This window comes from Euleptes europaea, chromosome 20 (assembly GCF_029931775.1).
Source record: "Euleptes europaea isolate rEulEur1 chromosome 20, rEulEur1.hap1, whole genome shotgun sequence".
Classification (NCBI taxonomy): domain Eukaryota; kingdom Metazoa; phylum Chordata; class Lepidosauria; order Squamata; family Sphaerodactylidae; genus Euleptes; species Euleptes europaea.
In genome coordinates this window covers 22,896,513-22,924,282 of record NC_079331.1, presented here as the reverse complement: position 1 = coordinate 22,924,282, position 27,770 = coordinate 22,896,513, and the positions used below count along the sequence as shown (strand labels likewise).

At 45.6% G+C, this 27,770-nt stretch overlaps 1 protein-coding gene across 1 annotated transcript in view; it reads right to left on the bottom strand.

The window, feature by feature from the left end:
- IQCH (IQ motif containing H) overlaps window positions 1-27,770 on the bottom strand; it is a 132,079-nt gene that overhangs the window by 82,828 nt on the left and 21,481 nt on the right. The window contains exons 5-10 of the mRNA XM_056865756.1: window positions 24,038-24,157; window positions 9,614-9,734; window positions 7,801-7,929; window positions 6,287-6,487; window positions 5,001-5,542; window positions 3,052-3,118 (exon numbers count right to left, since the gene is read on the bottom strand). Of these exons, the coding sequence (XP_056721734.1) occupies window positions 3,052-3,118; window positions 5,001-5,542; window positions 6,287-6,487; window positions 7,801-7,929; window positions 9,614-9,734; window positions 24,038-24,157 (1,180 nt within the window). The remainder of the gene's footprint in view (window positions 1-3,051; window positions 3,119-5,000; window positions 5,543-6,286; window positions 6,488-7,800; window positions 7,930-9,613; window positions 9,735-24,037; window positions 24,158-27,770) is intronic.

The following is a 27,770-nucleotide window of genomic DNA, read 5'->3' as shown; positions in this document are numbered from 1 at the left end:
AAAAGTCCATTTTTCACAAGCCCCCCACCCCAACATTTCGGCTCCTTTGAGTTCTGCCATCCTGGTCAGTTGACTATGAAGTACGGCTGGAGAAAAATTAACCACCTCCTCAACTAATTTAAAATGTCCTTCAACTAATTATTAGTATTAGTAAAACACACTATAATTACACACACAGAATTTTAATAGAGATTTTTTAAAGCAAAGGCATCTCTCCAATTAGTCTGGCTCCAGAAAATGGGTAGTATCCCCTAAACTGGGGAAAACCTATGTTCACATTTAAGATTCTACTTGTTGACGCTCTGGAATTAAGTTAGACAGAAAAAAGAAACAGAGAGGAGGAAAGGAAACCTAATTATTTAAAAATGAAACAAGAAGGACTCCCAAAACCTGAAAGGAATATAATAGATATTATCAATTAATCCAAGACTGACTGCGAAAAAATACCAAATATGTGCTGATAATCTGAAAATACATTACAACATAGTCAGCAAATATTAGACAATTTTCACTGTCAGTCTTGGATTCGTTGACAATATAGGTTGTATTCCTTTAAGGTGTTTTGGGTCCTTCTTGTTTAATTTTTTGATAATCTGGAATTAGGCAACACCATTTCCAGCATCAGCACTTATCGATGAAAAACATCTAGTGTGCTTTTATTTTTTATTACCACTTAACAAATCCAGTTTTAAAACTGTACGGATAAATTATCCTCAGAGGGCAACAATGCCAGAACAGTAATAGGTGATAAAAAGATACAGATGCCCTGGTTTAGGTCTACCTTTATATAGGATGAAATGCAAAATCTGCTTGCATGCCAATCTAAAATACCTGAAGCCTCCAGAATAACATCTCAGCAATGCAGCATGCTAGTACAGAGGTAAGACTGCTTTCACTGAAACATTTGTTGCCACAGAGAACCTGACAACCTGATCTTAAACATGTAGATCAGAGTCCAGTAGCACCTTCGAAACCAACAGGTTTTTCGGGGTATAAGCGTTCAAGAGTGAAAGGGAGCTTTGACTATTGAAAGCTTATACTCTGAAAATCTTGTTGGTCTCAAAGGTGCTACTGGACTCGGATCTAGCTGTTCTACTGCAGACCAAAACAGCTACCCTCTAAAACGGATCTTAAATGTGTGTATGTGAACTGATGGGACCTGATCTCCAGTAACTCTGTTTAGGATTACAGTTCACAGATTGAGTTTGCTCCCCTAAAGGTAAAAAATGAAAACAATTTAAGTAAACACAACACTCATTTAGTATTGGCCTGGTTGGCATCTTGGTTTTGAGGTCTTTTTAAAGCGAGTAAGTGGACTTTTGTCAGTTATTTTATAAATTTACTGCAAGCAATCAGAAAAATGAGAAAGCACAGCCAAAAAATATTGTAAGAAGGTAAAAGCTGTGCATTAGGCAGCAATCCAAAACACACCTATTCGGGATTCAGCCCCACTGAATTCAATGCCAATTATTAGTCCAATTAAAACTTTGCTTTACAAATGTGGTATAACTCAAAGACCCTCTTTGGAATAACTCCCTTATTTTATTTCTCTAGCCAAGATCTAAAAAAAAAGTGGTCAATAAAACATGTCTTTAAAACACATCTTCAATGTATTTGCATAATTTGCAAAAACAACAACAACAGTGTAGGTCTCTAGAGAGGTGGCACATGAAGGCTTTAAATAAATACATAAGAATAAATTTTAAAATGCGTATATTTTGGCAGAAGTAAGAGGAAGTAAAGGGGTAAACTGAATGATAATGCATTACATTTCCTGAAAGATATTTGTCTGTTTTTATCACATCAAAGGATTAGAAAGGACTTTTAAAAGGATGGTTGATTTTACAGATCTAAAAAATGTCTGCTTTTCTGTCCTACTCTGTTTTTGTGAGGGTTAAAAGTATTAGATTTTTTTAAAAAATACATCAAATGGAAATAGAAGCTCTCTACTGCATGATGGAAGCAAGAAAAACAATTCACGTGAGATTTGAAAAAATATTGTATAAATAAAAGCAATAGATTTGCAAATGCTGCTCTTAGAAGCAGCACATGCACAGGGATGTGCATTTGCACATTCATGGTGGTGGGACTTCCGTAGGTCAAGGTCTTGCTAGGCAAACCTTTCATGCTTATAAATCACAAGAGCAAAGACGGATACATGAAAGATAGGTGCCTCGAACCTCCTGCAGTTTTCGCTATTTAGAATAAAACCAACATTGCTTTACGAAATCCTTTTGATTTTGAATCTGGGACCACGGCTTATGTTTTCAAGGAGTTTCCACCATTTCCTAGAAATGGCAGTGCTGTTCTTCAAGGTGGGGACAAAATACCTAAGCTTCCTCTCTCCACTTTGCAGGAAAGCGACTTGTAAGCCCCCCAATTCATAAATGTAATTAAATAATTACATTAGTGCTAATTAACATGAAACTGCAGATTATTTAAGCGCAAAAAACCCCCACTATTCAACTTCTTAATTATTCTTGTGCACACAGCATTTCCTTTTGCTCAGGCGCCCAAGGTGCAAATAAAACATCCCATCTGCTCGTAATTAGAACTAAATAATTTCAGAGAATGCAGCTTATCATTTTGACTGCACATTTGATTAAAAACAGGGTGCAAACAACGTCCTGCTTATTGGCGCAATAGCAACAAAGCACGCAAGCCCATATCCCCCTCCCCCCCCCCGTCATTAAAGAAGACTGGAAACATTATGTGTTATTTCGAGGGGAGGGAGAGAAGGAAGGAAAAAAAGGAGGGGGGGGAGAGAGAAATACAACTTTTTAGTTCATTTCATACAGATGAAAGCGAATTACAGCAAATCACCTCTCGGCTGAATAGCGGCCTCTACATAATGACTTTATTTGCTTAATCCCCAAATTAAACGCCGTTTCGAGCGAAGGCCCTGCGTTATTACTCGCATCATGTCGACAACATTTTCCTGCCGAGACCAATTTGAATAAAACAAGGGCCTTCCTTGAACTCAATCAAGGAGTCATAATGCGGTGGGTAATAGAGGTTGCTGATGGATCCAGAGACAAAAAAGCGCTCTACCTAATGATGGGATATGGATAACGGTCCTTGTAGAGGTCCTGATGCGATTCCAGTTGGCGGCCAGATGCTGGAAATCAAGGAGAGGCATTGATCAGTGACGGGGGTGGGGGTGGGTGAAACTGCTACAGATACCAGCCAGTCAAACTTCCACTGTTCTCCCCCCACCGCACCCTCCCTTTTCCCACTGTACAGTTAAGCCAGGCATAAATTATATTAATTGATTTAATCACATACTTAAAACATCTTCCCCAATTAATTTAATTAGATGGCTACATGAAGCTACTGGCAGGGGAAGATTAGAGGCTGATCACTTAATTAACAGAATATGAATGAAAAAAAAAAGGGAGAGAGAGAGAGAAAGAAAGCAAACATAAATGAAATGGTGAGCTCTAATTAAAAGCCTGTCTGCAAACTTAAGTACTTTCTGACAAAGTAGGGACCGCCACAGAGACAACTGATTTCTTCCCCCCTCTACAACAAATCAAGCGCACACTAATGGTGTAAGGAGGGGGGGAGGAATGAACAGAGAGGCCAACAAGGGAGATTCGGGTGGAGCCACAGGTGAAGGCTTACACAATGTAGCCACCAAAAAGGGGAGCTCTGGACTGTGTCCACAGGGAGAGCAGGTAAAAACATGGCATAGCAACGCAGGGCAGGTTCCTGGTTTTGAGGGGTCCTGAGCAAAGAGTACCCAGGGACCCCTTCCCCTCCTCTGCCCACCTCCAGCTCCCGCCCGCTGGCCAGAGTGGTGTAGTGGTTAAGAGCGGTGGTTTGGAGCGGTGGAATCTGATCTGGAGAACCGGGTTTTATTCCCCACTCCTCCACATAAGCACCGGAGGCTAATCTGGTGAACTGGACTTGTTTCCCCACTCCTACGCATGAAGCCAGCTGGGTGACCTTGGGCTAGTCACAGCTCTCTCAAAGCTCTCTCGGCCCCACCTGCCTCACAGGGTGTCTGTTGTGGGGAGGGGAAGGTGATTGTAAGCTGGTTTGATTCTTCCTTAAGAGCCAGTGTGGTGTAGTGGTTAAGAGCAGTGGTTTGGAGCAGTGGACTCTGATCTGGAGAACCGGGTTTGATTCCCCACTCCTCCACATGAGCGGCAGACACTAATCTGGTGAACTGGGTTGGTTTCCCCACTCCTACACACGAAGCCAGCTGGGTGACCTTGGGCTACTCACAGGTCTCTTAGAGCTCTCTCAGCCCCACCTACCTCACAGGGTGTCTGTTGTGGGGAGGGGAAGGGAAAGTGATTGTAAGCCAGTTTGATTCTCCCTTAAGTGGTAGAGAAAGTTGGCATATAAATGCCAACTCTTCTTCTTCCTACCCAGCCGCCTTCCTCTTCCCCTGAGCCCTCCCACACACCCTTTCTTCAATGGCGCGTCATTGACACAAGCACCACTGCACTGCAACACCGACACACCCTTCCTCTAGGCAGTGACACTCGGCAGTAAATGCGGCAGGGAGTGTGGGTGGAGCTCTAAACAGATGGGGGAAGGGCACACAGGCAAGAAGCCAGTGGGACCGGCCCCCGCCAGAAACCCCAGGTCTGGCAGCTGCCCCTCCCACAGGTATGCTGACACCGGCCTTGTCACAATGTCATGTCACACATTACAGGGAAAATAGGGAAGAACTTGGCAAGGAACTGCATCGTTGGAGCCAACCCCAGGTTTGCTGCAACATCTCATTCACAGCCTCTTTTACACTGACTATTTTTCTGACAAAAGGATGGCCCAAGTGAAGGCAAAAAAGAAAAAAATTCCAATTTCATGGGGAAGGAGGGGAAAAAACAAACCTGTAGCCACAAAAAGTCTGTACATCTGGGGAAGAATGAAGTACGATGCTCAGATGTATGCATAATTTAAAAGGCAAAGAAAAGAGAAACATTTTATTATCAAGCAGGAGCGTTTCGAAAAGGATTCCACCCAGAACAGCCAGCACTGCGGCCCACCTTGGCCCGGATGCAGAAGTTCTCCAGATGCTTCTGCCGCGATTCCTGCAGGGACTTTCGCACTCGGCACATTTGCAGGCGCACCAGCCACGAAATGGCAATCACGCCGGAGGCCCACTGCCTCTGCCGGAAACTGACATAGGCTTTCCTGAGTTTGTAACACCGCCACGTGGCCTGGATCTTGGTGGCCGCCACTTTGACGCCGTTCTGACCTTTGTACCGCTGGCCGGGTCGGTTTAAAAGCTTCTGGACTGTTACTCTGTTCTTGATCACAGAAAGGAGTTCCTCCCTGGTTGGCCTCTGGTGAAATTCGAAATCCGGGAGGAGCTCCATCACCTTCATCCCCTTGATGATAGCCAAAGGCACGGCGTAATCTTTCAGAAGATTGCCAACCCGATCCAAGAAAGAAAGGGCGCTTCCCCAGAATAAGCAGCAGTACTGTTTAAATGCAACGAGATCAGAAGCCTTGTCGTCTATGTTTCCTTTGTGAATCAGAAGATCAAATTCTACTGCCAAATTCTGGAAAGTAGATGCAGCAGGGACTAAGTAGTTAAAAGGCATTCGTTGGAGGAAGGGAGGGGCAAAGGGTCAGTTTCCTGGCGTTGGCAGAAAGTCTAGAAGCAGGGTGGCCAGTGAGGGGGCTGGGGGAAATGGGAGACCTGTAGGGACATAGGGAGGGAGGAGGACAGGTGTCTCAGGGGCTAAGCCAGAAGTACAGATGCGGCGGCTAAAGGACTCTGGAAAGGGACCTACCCCTGGGAGCAGATCCATCTAAGGCAAATGCCAAGGAAGGCATGAGGGAGGGGCCGTGGCTCAGTGGTAGAGCATCTGCTTGACATGCAGAAGGCCTAAGTCCCCTGACCTGAAATGCGGCGCTATGGGGCTCGATGCAGAAGGTCGAAGCAACATCCACTGTGAACGGGAGGAAAACCATTCATAGAATCATAGAATTGGAAGGGACCACCTGGGTCATCTAGTCCAACCCCCTGCACAATGCAGGACATTCACAACTACCTCGCCCTCAGACCCCCAGTGACCCCTACTCCATGCCCTGAAGATGCCCAAGATGCCCTCCCTCTCATAATCTGCCCAAGGTCATAGAACCAGCATTGCTGACAGATGGCCATCTAGCCTCTGCTTAAAAACCTCCAGGGAAGGAGAGCTCACCACCCCCCAAGGAAGTCTGTTCCACTGAGGTACCGCTCTAACTGTTAGAAAGTTCTTCCTAATGTCTAAATGGAAACTCTTTCGAACGGAAACACTTCAGCAGCTGGGTTCCTAGGAACGCCGTGATACCTTGGGCAGGCAGACAGGTTGAACCTCCCGCTTCTGGATGGCTGGGATGAGCTGGAGTTTCTTGAGGGACACCATGGAGATGCAGGAGGGGGGCGGGGCGATGCTGCCCTTGGTGCCTTTGCTGCCCTTGCTCAGGTGGCTGCAGGGAGGGCTCAGGTGCGGCTCCGTCTTCTTGCTCTCCATGCTTCCATCTAGGAGAACAAAAGACAGGATTTTTTAAAAATCCATTCAAAATGGACGCCAGATTTCCAAAGGGCAACGGCTGGTTCTCTTCATGGTACAACTCTCACCGGCCCTTAGAGGACAGTTTTGACATGAGCAGGACGGCGCTGCTATGGCATCCTCTGCTAAAAATATTTATTTATTTTGATATCCGTGCCCTGCTTTTCTCTCCCTGAGGGGAACCCTAAGCAGTTTACAACATAGTTCTCCTCTCCTCCATTTTACCCTCACAACAATCCAAGTCTAGGTTTGAAAGCCAGCATGGCGTAGTGGTTAAGAGCGGCAGACTAATCTGGAGAACCCGGTTCGATTTCCCACTCCTCCATATGAAGCCTGCTGGGTGACCTTGGGCCAGTCACAATTGTCTCCGACCTTTCTCAGCCCCACCTGCCTCACAAAGTGTCTCTTGCGGGGAGGGGGAGGTGATTGTAAGCCACTTTGAGACTCCTTAAAGGTAGAGAAAAGCGGGGTATAAAAACCAACTCTTCTTCTAGGTTAGGCTGAGAGCATGTGACTGACCAAGGTCACCTAGAGAGCTTCCGAGGCAGAGTGGAGATTCAAACCTGAGTCTCCCAGACCACAGCCTGTTGCTCTAACCACTACACCATGCTGGCTCACAGGGCGAGGCAAGACGGGTATAGCAATTAAAGCCAGATGCTGGAGAGCACCATGGGATGCTGGGAAGTTGAGGTGTGGCAGACGGAAGTGGCTGGTAGCCCCGCTGTCTGCAAAGGCAGTGGCTGGGAGCATCGGCCAACCCCCACGTCTCTAAGGCAGACAGGCAGAGGGAGATACAGTTCTAGCAAGCTACTTGAGGACACTGATCGATCTTCGCTGGATCTATCTGCCCTCACAGCCAAACTAGACATTATGTTTGCCACGAGTCGAGGATCTGCATTCAGACATGACTTCGGCGAACTAATGTTTTCCAAGCACTCCAGGGCCCAATTTGGTGGTGGTATTGACCTTGGCCATCAAAGGCTCTTTGGTTATGGTAAGCTTCAGCCTGCAGTGTGTGGAGGGGGAAATTGAAGCTCCCCCCACCATGCCGGACTCCCAAGTGAATGGGACCCCAAAATGCTTAGGAACGTTAGTTTCCCGAAGTCACGTCAGTCTGGAAAAAGGGGTGGGGGAACCTCGACTTGACTTGTGGCAGACATAATGTTTAGGTGGGTGCTCAGACATCGCCACAACCATTACCAAAATAGAGATACCAACAAAGGCGACCAGGTGACGGTGAAAGGTTTTCATGTTTGCATCACCCACATCTCTCTGTCCCTACCTGCACCTCGTTTCTTGTGCTTGGTGTGAAGTTCATGGAGAGGAGCAGGCTTGGGTAGAACGAGAGGCTTCTCTAGAGTAATCCTGGCAGCACGTGGGATCAGACCCCTTTCAATTAGATTCAGGATCCCTAGGGGGGAGAAAGGCGGATTCGACAGGTTACTGAGCACATCTGGGAGGTTGAACTTCCCAACCCGAAATCCAGTGGCAGTATCAGGGGGACATCTTGCAAATATAATTTTTAATGTCTGCTGTTAAGGACAGGAAGAGACGACAGGGTGGGCCATTCTCTTGTCGATAGGCCGCTCCGCCTGACTCTCTCCCCCTCTTATCTTTCTGAGTCAGGAAATGGTTTGGAAAATGATGGAAAACTCTCCAGCCATCCAGCAGGTGACCAGGGGAGCCACAAAGTGGATCCCTCGGTCATTTCTGCATGGGAGTTTTACCTGAAGTTCGTTGCTCGCTGGACCCACATTTTCCTGTTTGGAATCTATGCACCAGCATTCTCCAAGCTCAAATCAAACTCCTGCTCCTTGAAATGCTGCTTTGTAATTGGCTTACTTTGTAGATTGGTTCTTGTAGGTTATCCGGGCTGTGTAACCGTGGTCTTGGTATTTTCTTTCCTGACATTTCACCAGCAGCTGTGGCAGGCATCTTCAGAGGAGTAACACTGAAGGACAGTGTCTCTCCAAGGCATCTGAAGATGCCTGCTACAGTTGCTGGCGAAACGTCAGGAAAGAAAATACCAAGACCACGGTTACACAGCCCGGATAACCTACAAGAACCAATGAACTCTGATCGTGAAAGCCTTCGACAATATTTTACTTTGTAGAGCTTATGTGACCTTCCTTGTCGTCGTCCCCTCCACTGCTGCACCGTGTAAGCTTGCTGTCGGGCTGCTTGAAGACCGGTGGGGGAGGCCTTGGCCCATTCACTCTAAAGTGGGCCACCATTAAAACCAGCTGCTGATCAGTGATCTAGCTATATAGCTCCTGGTGGGTCGTGTTGGTCTGCCAGAGAACAAGATCCAAGTCCAACAGTACCTTAAACCCCAACATGGTTTTTGAGGGTGTAAGCATTCGAGAGTCAAAAAACCCTTCAACAGAAACAAGTAGGAAAGAAGGTCCCCAAGGCCTTATATCCCAGAAGGTGGAAGGAGTGGAAGAAGGGAGTCAGGATGCGAGGGTACATCCCTTCTTTGCAACACTTTCCGACTCCCTTCTTTGCAATACCCCTCTCACTTTCTGACTGGGATATAAGGGCTCAGGGGTCTCCATTCCTACTAGTATCTGATGAAGGGAGCTTTGACTCTTAAAAGCTTGGTGGCGAAAAGTGCCGTCAAGTCACAGCTAAGGCACAGCAACCCTTCAAGGGGTTTTCAAGGCAGGAGACAAACAGGTGGTTTGCCATTGCCTGCCTCTGTGTAGCAACACTGGACTTCCTTGGTGGTTTCCCATCCAACTACTAACCAAAGCCGATCCTGTTTAGCTTCTGCAATCTGACGAGATCGAGCCAGCCTGGGCTATTAAGGTCAGGGCAGACTAACAGAGATGGTTTGCAACTGCCTGCCTCTGCATAGCGACCCTGGACTTCTTTGGGTCCTCAAACAAGTACTAACCAGGGCTGACTCTAATTAGCTTCCAAGATCTGATAAAATCGAGCAAGCCTGGGCCATCTTATACCCTCGAAATCTTGTTGGTCTTCAAGGGGCTACTGGACTTGAGTTTGCTCTAGTTACCTGTGTCCACCCTAATGTACAAACGAAAGAACGAGCATAATGAACCCAGACGGCGGAGTGGTCAGTTGGGACTGACCTTTCTGTGCATCCCTTTTGGTCAGAGGCAATACAGAGCACGAACGATCCAAATAGAAGGAAGGCGAAGCCACTGAGAGGTTGCCCACGGTGACGCCCTTGACTAACTTCTGAGGGGGCACCTAAGGAGAGAGAGCAAAGGAGACGCCTGCCGTCAGCTGCCGACACTTCGGGCTGCTGCAGCATAGAGCTCTCGGCTCACGCGTGGCTAAATAATAAACACCCTTTCTGCTTGGAATAATTTCATTATTGCTTAATAAAGAAAACAGTACGAGCTCAAGAGTTTACTGCTTTCCGAACATGCTGCCCGCCTGTCGTCTGTCAGCGGCATCTATAATTTAAAAGAAGAGTTAATTAAAATCCAATCAACGTCTTGCAATGTCACCTATGCAATAAATAATCAAATAAATATGAAAACAAAAAAACAACCTGGGGCCTTTTGCAAGGAGCTGATTTAGTTTTGGCGACTACATCGTAAGCTGAGGGATGGTGCACAGGAAACTATCAGTGTATGAAGGTAGCTATGTTGGTCTGTGGTAGTACAGCTAGATTTGAGTCCAGCAGCACCTTAGAGATCAACAAGATTTTTGGGGTACCAGCTTTCAAGAATCAAAGCTCCCTTCATCAGGATGACGAAGGGAGCTCTGACTCTCGAAAGCTCATACCCCGAAAATCTTGTTGGTCTCTAAGGTGCTGCTGGATTCAAATCTAGCTGTATGAAAAATCATTCTCTGTTGCAGTCCATTTTTTTCATTATATTTTTATTATACAAAAATAATAAGGACAATGGATAAAAGAAAAATAGAACGGAGATTTCTACAAATTAAATAGAAGGATTCATGCCAAGGACTCCATTGGAGATGACATAGTAAATATATAATATGAAACATATCATTACTTGAAAAGCATTAAAAAAGTTCTTGTATAGCGGGTGTCCATGGAGAACCCCACCTGGCATCATCTCCCCAGCAGGTATCTCTACTGCATGTTTTGGGATACATATTGAGGGATATCATAGGGAGACATCTTTAAGCTGATTCAAACTCGAAAGTTGATCCCCAGATTATTTTTGGCCTATCCAAGCTAAGCGAGTGATAGTAAGTGAAGTTCGAAGTTGGAGACATGTAAGTCACATGTCTCCAGCTTCTGGTAGACAGCGTGTAGGTGTAGTAACTACAGGTTTTTTGCTTGATTTTCTTAGACTAGGAAGCTTTTATACTCCTGGCATCTGAAAATATGGAGAGTTACATTCGAGCCCAGTAAATACAAGAATAAACAATGCAGTAAATACAAGAATAAACAACATGTGATAAGATAAGCAATTATATTATATCAAATGCCAGACTATTGCAGCCCATTATTTTGACACTTGGACCAGTGTCCCTGTCCTGCCTGCCTGCTCAGATCTTCATGGTGGCAGCCTGGCGGATCTCACTTGGCCCGGCCATGGGACTTATGCCCTTATGGGAACAGCCGCAACTGTGCGCTTTAGTCAGATGCTTCTTGCCTCTTCCATGTCGCAGCCGTGGGCTGCAAAACCCAAGCCTCAGCTGTCAATTTACACCTCTACTTCAGCACAAACTAGAAAAAATACAGAGGTGGTGTTGATCTTGGCCATCAAAGGCCCATCAATTATCTCCACGACTGAAATATCTTTCATCGGCAGCGAAGCCACGGGCACAGACAAACGCTGTCAGGGAGAAAGGGACAGAGAGTGAGGTGCTACAAGGGATGCGGGAGGGGACAGGCGGCAGCTCACCGATCCCCTCCATGCTTTATACCCTGATAACCGATTCCAGAAAGTGGTGATGGAAAATGCTGTCAAGTCGCAGCTGACTTATGGCAATCCTGTAGGGTTTTTGAGAGAAGAGACAAACAGAGGTGGTTTGCCAATGCCTGCCCCTGTGGACGGAGCAAACCTGGACTTTCTCGGTGGTCCCCCATTCAAGTACTATCCAGGACCGACCCTGCTTAGCCTCTGAGACCTGACAAGATCAGGCTAGCCTGGGGCCATCCGGGTCAGGGCAATTCTAGAAAGTAGCCCCTTACTAATCTAGAGAAAAGAAGGCAGGTGAATGGTGCCCATTTGTCCTTCTGAATTAGAGAATTAGGAGAAAACTGGAAGCCCTGAGGACTGTGTCGGAATAATCTTTCCAGGTTTAGAACAGCCGGGAAAAGCAAAACCGTTGTAAAGCTCTCTCAGCCCCCATGAAGGCTCTTGAGGAACAGGCCCTGGCAGGTTTTTGCTGAGGCGCAAAGAACGCAGGAATCCACATTAGAACACAGCAATACGTAAACACTGAAGGCACAAATGAGTCTAAATCAGGCGGCTTCTTCTGGATTTCTGAAGCGGAGAAATAACATCTTGCGAGTGCCACTATTCCATAAATAACCAAGCAAGCACCCAACTCCTGTTGCTCATGAGTAAGCCCTCAAATCGTTGAGGTACATTTCCAGCCGTAAGCCAGTAAAGCCCCACCAGTTTACTCCAGCATAACACTTGCCATCATGGGAATGGATGGCCCTGACAAGGCAGATCTCTGTCAGGTTCTTCACTGAACGCAAGATCCAGACAGGCTCTTGACATAAGTTCAGGCCGAGTTCTGGCCACAAGTCAAGACCTTGGTTCCCAGGGTTTGGAAGCTCCTGTGTATACTTCGTTTGTACCGGTTATCACAGCTGTGGCGTGTTTTGTCTTTCTTCATGGGAACTGCTTATCTCACTGTTGCCTAGCAATGTTTATCTTATTCTCTTGTCCTAATGTTTTAAAGCAGGTAACCTGTACTGAGTCTTCATTGCTAACCTTCCTGCCTGTGTGCAGTCAGTTCTTTTATTTGCCTTTTAGTTCCTAATAAAGTATTACTGCTTCAGATCTACCTGTCTGGATGAGTTTGCTTGAGGGATACTAGGGGCAGACGCCTGAGACTGACATTAGGTTAGCAATCACTTTTCGGGCTGAGGTGCTGTGTTCTCCCCAACACCATGGGTGAAGCTCCGGGCACTAAAGTGCCCGACACCATGACACCGCTTGTTCCTGATCAAGAGCCAGTGAACCGCAAGGAACCGAACGAGGAACCTAAGTTGCCGGAGAAACTGGAGGAGAAACCGAGGCCTTGGGGCATGGACGGAGGAGTGCCTGGACTTCCAGACGTTCGTCCGTGGCTCTGGCTGGAGTCTCCTCGGCAGTGGGTGCCTTCACACGTTAATACCCGGGGGCGACGGGGAGTGGGCTCTGTCTTGCCGGAGGAGGACTGGGATTTTACTGTCGGCTCTCGGATGGGAGCAACAGGGGGTTCTGAGGAGCCGCCTCTGTGGGGCATGGGATTGCACCAGATGCAGAAGTGGCAAGAAAGGGATGAGGACTTTCATCTCCAGGCGCAGAAGTGGCGAGAGCAGGATGAGGATTACTAACGTCTCCAGCACCAAAACCATGAACTGGTCGAACAGGTAGCTATGCTGTTGGGCTTACTGGAGGGACTATGGCAAGAGGTGGACTAGCTGTGTCGAGCACGCCCTGCTCCACCCGTGGTGGGACAGGTCCCCCCGGTTCTGCTCGTACCCCAATAGCCTGCACCGCTGCAGGCGCCTGCACCTCCGCCACCACCACTGCCCCAACCACTGGCTTTCCAGAGGGAATTACGGGCATCCTTTGACGGCTCCAGAGATAAGCTCCCCTACTTTTTGATCCAAGTGAACAGTTTTATGAGGGAGCAGGGGGCCACCTTTCAGTCGGAGGAGAGCCGGGTGCGGTATGTGGCTTCACTGCTGGAAGGGGAAGTGGCAGGCTGGATGGCCCAGCAGTATGATCTATGGTCCCGTGCTCTGCGGACCCTTGATGACTTCATGTTCGCACTCAGACAGCATTTTGAGGATCCTCACCAAAGCGAGCAGGCCAAGACGGCGCTGCTGCAGCTTCACCAGGGATCCAAGTCGATGATGCAGTTTGCAAGTGAGTTCCAACTGCTAGCCAGTAAAGTTGTGGACTAGAGCGAAGCTTCACGTGTGCAGTATTTCCGTAAGGGCTTGAATTCGGAGATACTGTACTGGGCTTTCATGCAAGGGGACCCCCCCCCCCCGATCTCAAGGGGTGGATCCAGCTGCGGTGGAAGTTGAAAACCACCAGCAGTTGCTGAACCTGTCTAAACAGCGTAAAGCGCGAGAATCGGGGCCACGGTCAGAGTGGGCAGTCCTCAAAGGGAATTACCGGCTGACTGGGAGGACGGCTGGCCCGGCAGCGGAGAAGGTGTGACGCTTTCAGAATGGCGCGTGTCTAATTTGTGGCGGAATGGGACATTTCGCCGCCGCTTGTCCTTCCCGAGCCGAAGTTTCCCCTGCAGCTCCACACCCGGCCGAGGAGGAGGCGACTCGGACGGGAGGCCCGGATCGCCGTAAGAGTGTGACTCCTGGAGGGAAACAAGGAACCACCGCTCTCAACCTCAAGTCAGCCGGCCGGGAAGCGCCAAGTACTACCCCACTCGACCCAACGGGGTCTTGGATTACAAATGTGCCGGTCCCATCACAAGACAGTTCGTCGGCCTCGGAGGGAGAGGAGACTTGGGACCTGAAGCCAAAAAACGTCCAGGGTCTGCTGTAATCGGAGCTCCGCAGCAGACCTCTGCCAGGAAAGAGCGGGGAGCTCCAGTAATGGTGAGCAAAATGGGACTCTGTTTCTAGACGTTGTTTTACAAAATCCCAAAGGGGGGGCAAATTTCCATGGTGGCTTTGATAGACTCGGGGTGCGGTCGGTCCTTAATTGATGAAGCCATTTTTAAGTCCTTAGGGGTGAAGGCAGTGAAGAACGGCCCCTTTAGCAAGCACACACACAGGGTGGCGCTGGGCGTTGGGTCCCACTGGGAGCAGATCCATTTTACTATACTACCCGGAATACAATAACCAGTCGTGCTTGGGGTGAACTGGATGCAAGGGCACGGCCCCACCATAGACTGGGTGAACAGGCGGACAGCCTTCACTCAACCACAGTGTGACCATCACCGGCGAGAGGTGGCCGTCCGGGGGTGCGCTGCGATGGCTTCTTTGGATCGGGACCTTATTCCCCCCAACTGCTGAAAGAGTACCGCCAGTTTGCAGATGTGTTTAATGAACAGAACTGTGATGTGTTACCGCCCCACCAAAAAACGAACTGTGCCATTGAGCTGGTGGGGGAAGGTAAACTACCAAAGGGAAAGATATACCCCATGAGCCCGAAGGAGAAAGCAGTGCTGTGGGAGTTTCTGGACAAAAGCCTAGCACGTGGATTTGTCCGGCCCTCTTCGGCGCCTTGCTCGGCTCCCTCCTTCTTCGTGCGCAAAAAGACGGGCGATCTTTGGTTGTGTGTTGACTTTCGTAGGCTAAATGCAGTCACCCAGACTAACGCCTACCCCCTTCCATTGATTCCCAATGTGCTCAGCCAATTAAAGGAGGGTCACATCTTTACTAAGCTGGACTTGGTCGAGGCTTATTATCGAGTTCGTATTCGAAGAGGGGACAAGTGAAAGACGGCTTTTTCTAGTTGCTTCGGAATGTCTGACTATTTGGTCATGCCCTTCGGACTTTCGGGGCCCCCCAGTGTTTTCATGCAAATGATTAATGAGGTTCTACATGACCTGCTGTTTAAAGGAGTGATTGTTTATTTGGATGATATTTTGATTTATTCAAAAACCTATGAAGAGCATGTGAAATTGGTCAAAGAGGTACTGGGGTGCCTCCGAGACAATCAGTTGTTTGCCAAGTTGTTGAAGTGTGTTTCACCAGGACAAATTGAGCTTTTTGGGGTACATGATTTCACACAAGGGACTTGCCATGGATCCGGAGAAGGTACGGGCGGTACTTGAGTGGGAGCCGCCTACCACCTGCAAACAATTGCAACCGTTTTTAGGGTTCGCAATTTTTTACAGGGGTTTTCTCAAAAACTCTGCTCAGGTTGCTTTGCCTGTCACAGAATTGCTAAAAACTAAAGGGAAGGGAAGTTCTGCCAATCAACCCTCAGCTCGGTTGGATTGGTCGCCGGAGTGTCAGTGGGCTTTTGACACACTGAAAAAGCTTTTCACTTCAGAGCCTGTTCTCAAACACCTCGACTGTGAGAAACCCTTCATTGTTCAGGTGGATGCCTCCAATGTAGACATGGGGGGGGGGCTCTGCTGCAGGTGGGGGAAGTGGGGCGCCTCCAACCGTGTGCATATTTCCCCAAAAGGTTTTCGCAGTCGGAACTGAACTGGCCCATTTGGGAAAAGGAGGCGGCCGCAATAAAATGCGCTCTCACAGTGTGGAGGCATTTTCTGGAGGGGGCCGACGTTCTGAAGTGTGGACAGACCATAAAAACCTAGAGGCTCTGAAAGGAACTCACATACTCACTGCCAAACAAATGCGCTGGACCGAATTCTTTTCCAAGTTTTGTTTTGTTTTAAAGAATGTACCCGGCAAGCAGAACCACCTGGCCAATGCGCTCTCCCGCCTCCCCCAGTATTAGAGTAAAGAGGACTGTCCCACGGACTCGTTCTTTACTCCGAAACAGCAGGGGACTTACCCGGACTGGCGGTTCTCACCAGTTCACAGGCGGGGAAAACTGGACACCTGGAGGGGATACCAGACTCTTTCAGAACTGCGTTAATTCAAGCGTATCAGGCAGAAGAAGCCACGAATGGTCTGCCTGACAAAATGGTTCAAAGGGACGGGTGCTGGTTTTGGGAAAACAAATTATACGTCCCCGCAACTCTCCGGAGGGAGGTAATGGGTTGGGGCCATGGTTCGAAGGTAGCAGGACATTTTGGGTTAGTTAAGACCTTGCACCTTTTGCACCGGCAATTTTGGTGGCTAGGAATGAGGTCGGACTTGGATTCTTTTATTCGCAGCTGTCCCAGTTGTGCCTCCGCCAAACACGTGATGGGGAAACCGCCCGGACTTTTAAAGCCTCTAGAGACACCTTCGGCTCCTTGGGAAGTTATAGCCATGGATTTCATCACAGATCTCCCTCCCAGCTGGGGGGAAAAAGTACTATGGGTGGTAATGGACCTTTGTTCTAAGCAAGTACATTTGGTCCCTTGCATGGGGACCACGGCTCAGAAACTGGCTCGTATGTTTGTGTCACATGTCTTTAAATATCACTCCTTCCAGCGCAAGGTGGTCTCCGATCGCGGCCCACAGTTTGTGGCAAAGTTTTGGATGGCTTTTCTTAAGTTGGTGGGGGTGGAACAAGGTTTGTCCAGCACTTCTCACCCCCAGACTGATGGTCAGACCGAGCGGGTCAACTCTGTACTAGAATGTTACTTACGTTGCTATGTAAATTATTATCAAGACGATTGGGTGGATCTTTTGCCTTTTGCTGAATATGCTTATAATAACTCTGCTCATCAGTCCACTGGGTTTAGCCCTTTTCAGGTGTTGTATGGTAAAGACCTCGGTCCCTTGGGAAATGTGAATCTCTCGAGCGAGGAGACCGATACCGAGGTGTGTGAGTGGGTAAACGTAGTGCAAAACACCTGGCCCTGGTTGCAAAAGAACCTGGAAAAGGCCAAAAGCCGATACAAGGCTCAAGCGGACAAACACCGTTCTCCGGGGTGGGACATCAAGGTGGGAGACAAGGTCTACCTGTCCACAAAAAACCTTCGCTCCCCTCGCCCATGTAAAAAGCTCAGTGAAAAGTATGTGGGGCCCTTTCCGGTTTCTTGGCTCATAAATGACGTCACAGTGGAACTCGATCTTCCTAAGTCTTTGAAAGGTATTCACCCAGTGTTCCATATCAGTTTCTTAAAGAAGTATGTAGCTGCCCCCAAGTGGCATCCCGAACCTGCCCCAGGTTCTCCAGTGTTGGTACAAGGTGAAGAACATTTTGAGATTTTCAAAATTTTGGACTCTCGGGTGCGTAATAAGACCCTACACTACCTGGTACGTTGGAAACATCTGGGTCCCAGTCATGATGAGTGGGTGGCGGAACACCACAAACCTGCCCCCCGCCTGGTCCGCCAGTTTCATGAAGCCTATCCTGAAAAGCCTCATCCTTTGTTAGGGGAGGGGGAGGGGGCCTTAAGGGGGGCAGAATGTCAGGTTCTTCACTGAACGCAAGATCCAGACAGGCTCTTGACATAAGTTCAGGCCGAGTTCTGGCCATAAGTCAAGACCTTGGTTCCCAGGATTTGGAAGCTCCTGTGTATACTTCATTAGTACTGGTTATCACAGCTGTGGCGTGTTTTGTCTTTCTTCATGGGAACTGCTTATCTCGCTGTTGCCTAGCAATGTTTATCTTATTCCCTTGTTCTAATGTTTTTAAGCAGGTAACCTGTACTGGGTCTCCATTGCTAACCTTTCTGCCTGCGTGCAGTCAGTTCTTTCCTTTTCCTTTCTTTCCTTTCCTTTTATCCCTTAGAAGCTCCTTGATCAATTGATCTTGAGCAGCATATATCTAGTGTTGGAGGGATATTAGGACTGAAACAAATCTTGCCACTGACAATGTAGCCTTGGGGTCCCTATCACTTAGTAAAAAAGGCATTATGTCAGTCTCAGAGGCATTGGATTTGTATATTAAAAGGGGGGAAATATAGTGTGATCGAAGTTCCTCGTAAAAGCGGCATTCCAAAAGGGCATGGGCTAATGAGTCAATAGAGCCAGAAGAGCAAGGGCAGATCCTGTCAGAGTATGGTATATTCAGAATTCTGCAAAAAGCTCTACAGAGACAAGGAGTTGTTAGATAATATGTATAGGCAGGCAGACCACGTGGAGGGGGTATTCCGAAGAACTGGGATGAACAGACACGACGAGCATGAAAAGTAGTGCTGTTATAATCAAGCTCTTTAATGCGCTTTTTAATTTTGGCAAAAGTCAGTTCTTTTATTTGCCTTTTAGTTCCTAATAAAGTATTACTGCTTCAGATCTACTTGTCTGGATGAGTTTGCTTGAGGGATACTAGGGGCAGACGCATGAGAGTGACAATCTCATCAGATCTCAAAAGCTAAGCAAGGTTGGCCCTGGTTAGTACTTGGATGGGAGACCACCAAGAAAGTCCAGGGTTGCTATGCAGAGGGCAGGCAGTTGCAAACCACCTCTGAATGTCTCTTGCTCTGACCGGGATGTACCAGGCTGGCCCTATCTCATTAGATCTCAGAAGCTAAACATGGTCAGCCCTGGTTAGTACTTGGGTGGGAGGCCACTAAGGAATTCCAGGGTTGCTATTCAGAGGCAGGCAATGGCAAGCCACCTGTGAATGTCTCTTGCCTTGAAAACTCTGTGATGGGTCACCATAAGTTGGCTGAGACTTGGCAGCACTCTCCACCACATGCTTTCAGAAGCCTTCCTTTAGCACTGGTCAGCCTTGTGGAGGGATCTGAAATGATCCCTTGCACAGGATCCAGCCCCAGTCTCACCAGATCCTTCCCGAAAAAAAAGAATTCCAACACAATGGTTCTGAGATGTCAGGGAATGATTTTCACAGATTAGAGCTAAACTCTTAATTTGGATGAATGTTTAAGCACTTGTCCCGTGATAATCCCATAAACAACATCCACAGACGAACAGTCCAAAAGAGAGTTGATTTATTCGGAAGATCTACAGGTTTACAGCAGCAAACAGTTAGATTGGCACTAATGGGGATTAGGGGTATGGTGCAGGGCCTATATGAAAGAGCAATGGTCATATCAAGATAGCAATGGAAGTCATGGCAACCCCCCTCCCAACGAGGGTGGATTCCCACGGGACTCAAAGCAGACTAGGAATTCGGCGGTTGGCAGAGCTGTCCTTGAACAGCACCTGGTGGAACCAAAACAATCAGTCAGGCCGCTTCAGAAGAGAACAGGCCTGACAGAATGGCAAAGATTTGTTCCATGTAATAATCCTGGGACATTACTCCTTCCCCCTTTATCTCAAATAATTTTGTGTATAATTAAGTAGATGCACAAAACGAAACCATTCTATTAGTCTTTCCAAAGTGCATTTCTCTCATGAATAAAAAATGTTTTACTCAATACAGTTATTTTTCTATGCTGTAATTTAAAGCGAGAGCTTCCTCCCCACCCACCCCCCACCCCCATAAGAAGTGTGAATTTTCTGTTTAGGGCATTGTGTTGCTTTTAACAAAACGGTACCGAGGCAAAAACGTTTTATAAGACGGGAAAAGGCTGGCAGCAGCATCTTTAAAAGAGAGAGAGAGAGAGAGAGAGAGAGAGAGAGAGAGAGAGAGAGAGAGAGAGAGAGAGAGAGAGAGAGAGAGAGAGAGAGAGAGAGAGAGAGAGAGAGAGAGAGAGAGAGAGAGAGAGAAAAGGGTTGAAGATTGCCAGCCGCTGTCCAGCATGCCTGCTTTCACAGCTGAGCAGCTGATGGACAAGGAGGGAGAGAGAGAGAGAGAAGGGTTGCAGGAGATTGCCAGCCGCTGTCCAGCATGCCTGCTTTCACAGCTGAGCAGCTGATGGACAAGGAGGAAGCACAAGCAGAACATTTGGCTCCCGATTTACGGCTCTTTGAGATGCTCCTCTTTAGTGACACTGATAGATTAGTTGGGATAATGATTTCATTTTAGCGGTGGCCCGTGGAAATGATACCGCAAAATTAGGGCACTTGGAAAATATATAGTGCATGCGAAAAAGAAAAAAGAGGAACCCTTTCCATCTGTGATAAAAAGTCTGAGTTCTAGTACTGGGTGACTTTTCTTAAAAAGAAAAACAACTTCAGCTCCGGTGCTTCCTATGAAAATGCTTTTGCTTTGGGGTTGAGTCAATACATATGAAAGACCTCTCTGTACGTACACAGCCTTAACTGAGATCAACGCATTGCAGGGTCACATCTGAACTTTCCTGCCTCCCCCCTCCCACTGCAGCCCGCTCATCTCCATGAAATGCTGTTCTTTGGGCACAGGGACCCCCCACTGGAACAGCATGAGGGGGGCTCTGCTGTGGGAAGGGAGAAATTACCCAGTTGGCCCAGTTCCACCCCATAAGCTATTCATAGGCATTTTCAGCGGCTCTTCAATGCAGCGTCCCCCTCCATATGCATGTGAGTTAAGTACCGTCAAGTTGCTTCCAATTCATAGTGACCCTATGAATCAATGCCCTCCAAAACATCCTATTGTTAACAGCCTTCTCAGATATCACAGACCGTGGCTTCCTTTATAGAGTTAATCCATCTCATGTTGGGGCTTCCTCTTCTCCTGCTGCCTTCAACTTTTCCTCTCATTATTTTCTTTTTCGGTGACTCTGCTCTTCTCATGATGTGATCAAATTGCAATAGCCTCAGTGTAGTCATTTTAGCTTCTAGGGAGAGTTCAAGCTTGACTTGATCTAGAACCCACTTGTTTGTCTTTTTGTTAGTCCTTGGTATCCGTAAAACTCACCTCCAACACCCATAAGCATTCAGAATGCGTCCCATACCCTTACAACAATCCTATAAGGTAAGCCAATATTACTGAGGCGGGGGGGGGGGGCTGAGTTGGCCCAGAGATAAACTATGGACCTAAGATTCTCATTTCCTGAACCACGAGGCTAAACTGGTTTGTGTAAACCTTCAACAACAGTCCTGTTAACCCAAGAACTCCTATGTTTATTGTGAATATTATATATTAATTATGATGGCAGGCACCCTGAGCCTAGCTCAGCTGGGGGAGGGGAGGGTATAAATAAAAGTTTATTGTTATTATTATTATTATTATTAGAGTTGGTTTTTATATGATGACTTTTTCTACCACTTAAGGGAGACTCAAACAGCCTGCAATCCCTTTCCCTCTCCACAACAGACACCCTGTGAGGTAGGTGAGGCTGATAGAATGTGACTTGCTGAGGTAGGTGAGGCTAGGTGAGGTAGGTGAGACTGAGAGAGTGTGACTAGCCCAAGGTCACCCAGCTGGGTTCCTGTGTAGGAGTGGGGAAACAAATCCAGTTCACCAGATTAGCCTCTGCCGCTCATGTGGAGGAGTGGGGAATCAAACCCGGTTCTTCAGATCAGATTCCACTGCTCCAAACCATCGCTCTTAACCACTACACCACACTCTTAACCAATACACCACGCTGGCACAGCAAAGCACAAACATTTTGTGCTCTGCCCACTGCCCGTCCTTGTGCCACAGCAGTTTATTTCGGTTTCCCTTCCATTTGGGAAGCAAAACCCCTCCTTTTAAAGTCTCGGGAAGCTTCTTTGAACAACGAACCGACCTCCCGCTACAATCTACTTCTATCAAATCTCTGCCACAGCAGATGTGGGCAAGAAGAGATGTACGACGCCAGTCAACGCCACATGTGCTCGTCAGGAAACAGAACAGAAGCAGCACAGAAGGAAGGAGGCAAGATAATTGCTGGCGCGAACGGCTGCACATTTTACTCGTGGGCAAGGGGCCAGCTTCCACCAGGAGGAATCGGCTGGCCTTGCTTATTGGGATTCTGGGCCGGGCCTCCATTCTCGCTGGCCGACAGCTGTAAGCCAGCAACCCATAGCATCCCAATCAGGCGCTGAGTTCCATCCGAGAATGCTGATTCGGATGGAAGCGGCTTCGTCTGCCGCCCGCCTTGCGGAATGACAGTCAATCTTGGATTCCAGATGACAGGGACTGGATGCAAAATGTAAAACAAATGGTGACCTTTCCAAAGATTAATTTGTTTACCAACTGAAAGCCCTCCGTTTGTCATCCAGGATTGGGGTGACCTTCACATCCCCATTTCTAGGTTGAGAGGAGTCTGAACATACTCATCTGTTCACTTAACTCCACCTCACCAATTATTCGCTTTCTTATTTGGAGGGGGGCAGCTTATTAATTCTCCATTATCTTTCATAATGTTTTTATAAATGCAGCAAATGCATTCTGAATTACTGCACCGGAACGTCGATTCGTTTAAATCTAATTCTGCTACCGGTGCCAAAAATCATCATTTTCTTTGTCATGACAAACAAGTAGCAGCGACTTATAGCACATGCGGGTTTTCTCAGCCTTTATGCATCTCCTGTCCTTTCTACCGCTCATTTGAACAGAAATAAACTGGTTTTCCTGGAATCATTTCCAAAACGTATGCCCACTTCCTGTGGATTAATTCAGACACGTGCGCGTAGGAGTGTGCATGCATTCACAAACACTCACGCAGAGGATGGAACTGGAAAGAGGAGAAAGAAGCAATTGGAGTAACTTAGTTGAACGGGCAAAAGGGAGACAGTGACTCATAAAAACTCGCGACCACCGGGGCACTAAATTCTTCCCCATGAATAAATGAAGAGGTTCTAAGTTTACATGGCATTATATATTTATTTATGGGGGCCGAAGTGCCAGTATAATTCTGCACAGCATTCTTATGAAGATGAGAACGGCAGAAACCTTCTTCCAGGTCACGCAATTATTTAGAGTTATCTTTGTGGCAACTGCATTGGATCGTTTGCTTAGTGTGTGTTCTATGACCACAGTGGCCAACACGTCAGGCCATGCCAGAAATCTGTGGCAGGGAAGCTTTTAAAGGGCTGCAGCTCATTTGCATCTCTAAGACGCACACAATTAACATAATTTGCATGCCATTTTAATTAACATGGCTAATCTGCATATTTTAACCACATGTAATTAACATAATTTCACTTTTTCACAATCACTGCTAATCCACACATTTTAATTGCTTGCAATTAACATAATTTGCATGCAGTTTTAATTAACACTGTTAATTTGTATATTTCTGTTGTCTCTAATTAATATAATTTCACATTTTTACAAACACTGCTAACTTGTATATTATAACTGCATGTAATTAATATAATTTGCAGATGATTTTTTGCAAACACTGCTAAGTTGTATGTTCATGTTGTTTGTGGTTAACATAATTTGGCTTTTAAAAAATAAACCATGCTGATTTGCATATTTTGATTTCAAACCAGGCTGGATGAAGCCCAGTACCTTGGCATGTAAAATCTAACCCTGGTGCACAATAAAATAAGCCCCCCAGTCAGTTGCAAAAGCCACTAAAATATGCATTATCTGAAACCGTTCCCAAGAGCCAATCTTGCTGACTGTTCTATGATTTGCCTACTATGGTACACATATAACCAAAGATGGGTAAATCTCAGAGACGCCACTGAAACAGAAAAATCAGTCTGCTTCATATGTTCAGGTACCTGCAAGATCAAATAGTAACGTGCACCTGCAAATGGGCCACTGTGGATCAAACCCCCTAGGCAGAGCGTTCCGATTCACACCGAGGCAATGATCTTTCAGTGGAGGCAGTTCACACAATCAGCTGACGGCTCCCCAGTGTGGAGAAATCAAATGAGGGATTTATATTGTTGAACGAGCTTTAGAAACCCCATTGATGGTTTTGCTAGGGCAGAGCGAAGCCAAGGTGCTGGTCTTCCAGAACTACCATCAGGGTTAGATCTCCTAAGAAACCGCGGGAAATGCAAACCTATCTGAAGAGTTCTGGGGAAGGACAACCATTGACTTGAGAGTATCATTAATACAGCAAAAAAACATCAACCGATTACTTACAGGGGCCATTTTCCGCCGACTCATGAGAGGCACGCTGACCCCATAGTTCTGCTGTAGAGCCTTTCGGTGTTGGATGTTTTGCGGGTCATACAAGACCTTTAGCATTGCCGACAGCTTGTGCTGCAACAGGAAAATGTAAATGAGTGCCACATGGGACAGAAAGAAACTTCCCAAAGCCTCACTTCAATTTGGCACCTGTGCCCGAGGGTGCGCCAGCCTGGTGATTCCCTGCACTATTATGGCTCGGTTACATTGGTGCATGATGAGCAATAGACGAAGAAAACAAAATGGCCGCTTAGAAAAAGCAGCCACCTCATTGCCTACTGAAATGGGCATGCGACATGGATGGAAGGAAATCGAGGGAGAGGCAAGGATGGGCTGAATTGGCCTTGTCACCACAGATGAGCTTGTACTGGAACAGTCTAGACCAGGGCTTCTTAAACTTTCTCCACTCGCGACCCCTTTTCGCCAGAGAAATTTTTATGCAACCCCAGGTATATAGGTATATAAAATAGGTATACAAATCAAACATTTACTGATAATAAATCATACAGAAATTTATTTTTAAACAATTGTTTTGTATACATATAAGTTTACCATTTATTAAAGACTAAATCAAAATTGCATACTAATTTGCATACTGTTGCCAAATTTTTCGCATCCCCCACATTCAGTTACGTGACCCCATATGGGGTGGCAACCCACAGTTCAAGAAGGTTTGGTCTAGATGACCTCTCCCCACACTGTAGCTCCTCCCATCTCTATCCAGGGGTCAATGAATACGGCTGCCATCCTCCAGGTGGAGCCTTGAGATCTTCTGGAACTGCAACTGATCTCCAGACTAGAAAGGTCAGTTGCCCCAGAGAAAGGGTGGGCAATGCCACTGCACACCAATGAGGCCCCCGTGCTCCCCAAAACTCACCCTCCCCAGGCTCCACCTCCGAATCTCCAGGAATTTCCCAACTCAGACCTGGCAACCCTGTCCATGAGCCTCCTCCAATCCTCAACAAGTATGACTCCCCACTCCTCCATATGAGTGGTGGAGGCTAATCTGGTGAACTGGATTTGTTTCCCGGCTCCTACCACAAAGCCAGCTGGGTGACCTTGGGCAAGTCACAGCTCTCTTAGAGCTCTCGCAGCCCCACTGACCTCACAAGGTGTCTGTTGTGGGGAGGGGAAGGTGATTGTAAGCCGGTTTGATTCTGCCTTAAGTGGTAGAGAAAGTCGACATATAAAAAGCTCTGCTCTTTGGTGGTGGCAGTCTCCGGCCTTTAACCCCTCCTGGTTCATTGCAGAGCCCGCAATTTCTTTTTCTTTTTTAATAAATTTTTATTATTTTTATAACATAAAACATAACATACAAATAAAAAGGAAAAAGAAAATACAAAAGAGTACTTATTTAACAATTGAAGCTACTTATTATAGTAAAAAATTACGAAATTCATAGTGCCCTGAAAAACCACCACCCACCCTAAGTTAGTGTCCCATCAGCATATTGGACTTCCGGAGAAGTGTTATGAGTTTTAAAGAGTAAGTATAATAAAATCATTATAAAAAACCATAATCAATTATCTACAACTCATTAACTAAATTAGTAAAATTCATTTTCGCCAGTTTGTCCCAATATGCAACGGCCACTGACCATGTTTTTTTAAAATCTTCCATATCCTTACCATGTAAGGACTCTGTTAATTTGGCCATTCACATATATGTGCATAATTTCTCTCTCCAAGCATTAATTGAAGGTTTATTTACTTGCTTCCAGGTTTTAGCTATTGTAATTCTTGCTGCTGCAAAACTGTATTGACATATGACTCTATCACATCTATCTAATTTATTTTCAGGTATACCCAATAAACAAAAGGAAGGGTCCATTTTCACTTTGGAGTTAATCAAATTATTTGTTTCATTTAATACTTTTCTTCAAAATTTTTAAATTTTTTTACAAAACCACCATGCATGCATAAATGTTCCTTTATCTTTTTCGCATTTCCAACATAAATCTGAATCACCTTTTTCATTTTTCTTATCATAACAGGAGTAATATACCATCTATAAAACATTTTATATAAATTTTCTCTTATTTCATTGGAAATTGTAAATTTATATTCTTTTTTCCACAAATTTCCCCATATTTCCAGGTCATCCATTTCACCATCACTGGTTTAATTCTTTCATGTTCTAAATTCATTTCAGTTAATAATTTATAAATTCATCCTATCAATCCTTTATTTCCCTTGTTTAATATAATTTCAAATTTGGATTTATTTTCATTAAAACCCTTCAACTTATCCTTATTAAATATATCTTTTAATATATAATACATAAACCAATCTTTTATTTTAAGCTCTTCTCTGCTCTAATAGCCAAATCCCTTTCTTACACTCTATAATCTCTCTATAAATATCCATATCTAAATTTAGTTGCATACCCCTCTTCATAAAAGCTTCTACTGGATTAATCCAACCTGGAGTTTTATTTTCAAAAAATCCTTTATATTTTCTCCTTCAAATAAACCATATCTAATAATATGAGAATTAAATTCTTTATTTACTTTCTTTCTCATACCACAAATATGCATGCCATCCGAAACGTAAATTGAATCCTTCCAATTCTAAAAGTTTTATATTCGCTAATAATATCCAATTCTTTAACCAATTAAAACAAACTGTTTCATAATATATTTTTTAATTGGGTAACTCCAAACCTCCCGTTTTCTTTAGTTGAATTAAATTATTATAAGCTATTCTATGTCTTTCTTTTCCCCATAAAAAGTTCAAAATATCTTTCTTCCAACTTTTGAATATATGTACTCCTTTTATGATTGGCAAATTTTGAAACAGAAGAAGCATCTTGGGTAATACCATCATTTTAATCACAGCAATTCTACCCCATAATGATAGCGGTATTTTTTCCAATTTTTAAGATCTGTTACAATCTGTTGCCATTGTTTAATATAATTATTTTGAAATAGATTAAGATTATTTTGAGATAACTATATACCCAAATATTTTATTTTATGTTCTATAGTAAAACCCGATTTTTTTATTAATTGTTGTTGCTGTGAGAGAGTCATATTTTAATCAATATTTTAGTTTTATTCTTATTTATTTTAAAGTTTTCCATAAAGCTCCACTGTTTTGTTCCAATTTTCAACTTGATCGATAGGGTTTGTCAAAAAACATACAAGATCATCTGCATATGCTTTAATCTTAAATTGATTTCTCCCAATTTGAAATCCATTTAAGTCTTCCATTTGTCTAATCTTTTTCAGTAAGACTTCCAATACTAGTATAAACAATAAAGGAGAAAGAGGAAAACCTTGTCTAGTACCTTTTTGTATTTCAAATTGTGTTGATAAGATACCATTTATCAACAGATTAGCTGTCTGATAACTATATATATTTTCAATAGTTGTTTTACAATTTGTTCCCACATCCATAAAGTCTAATATTTTCTTCATAAAATTCCAATTCACATTATTGTCAGGTTCTCCAGCCAACCTGGGCAATTCCCAAAAAACCACTCGCTCAGACAACCAAGTCAGAAGCAGGTAAACTTTATTGTAGAAGCAACATGTCAAGCTAAGGCAACTTGTAGTTTCAAAGCTGCTAATGAGGAGCCAGGCTACTAGGCATAACTTAAAAGCATGATTACATTACAGGTGCAATTCAAACGGCCTGGGAAATGACTAGATAACGGTGCTTGGCAGGAAGGAGGAACACAGAGCCTA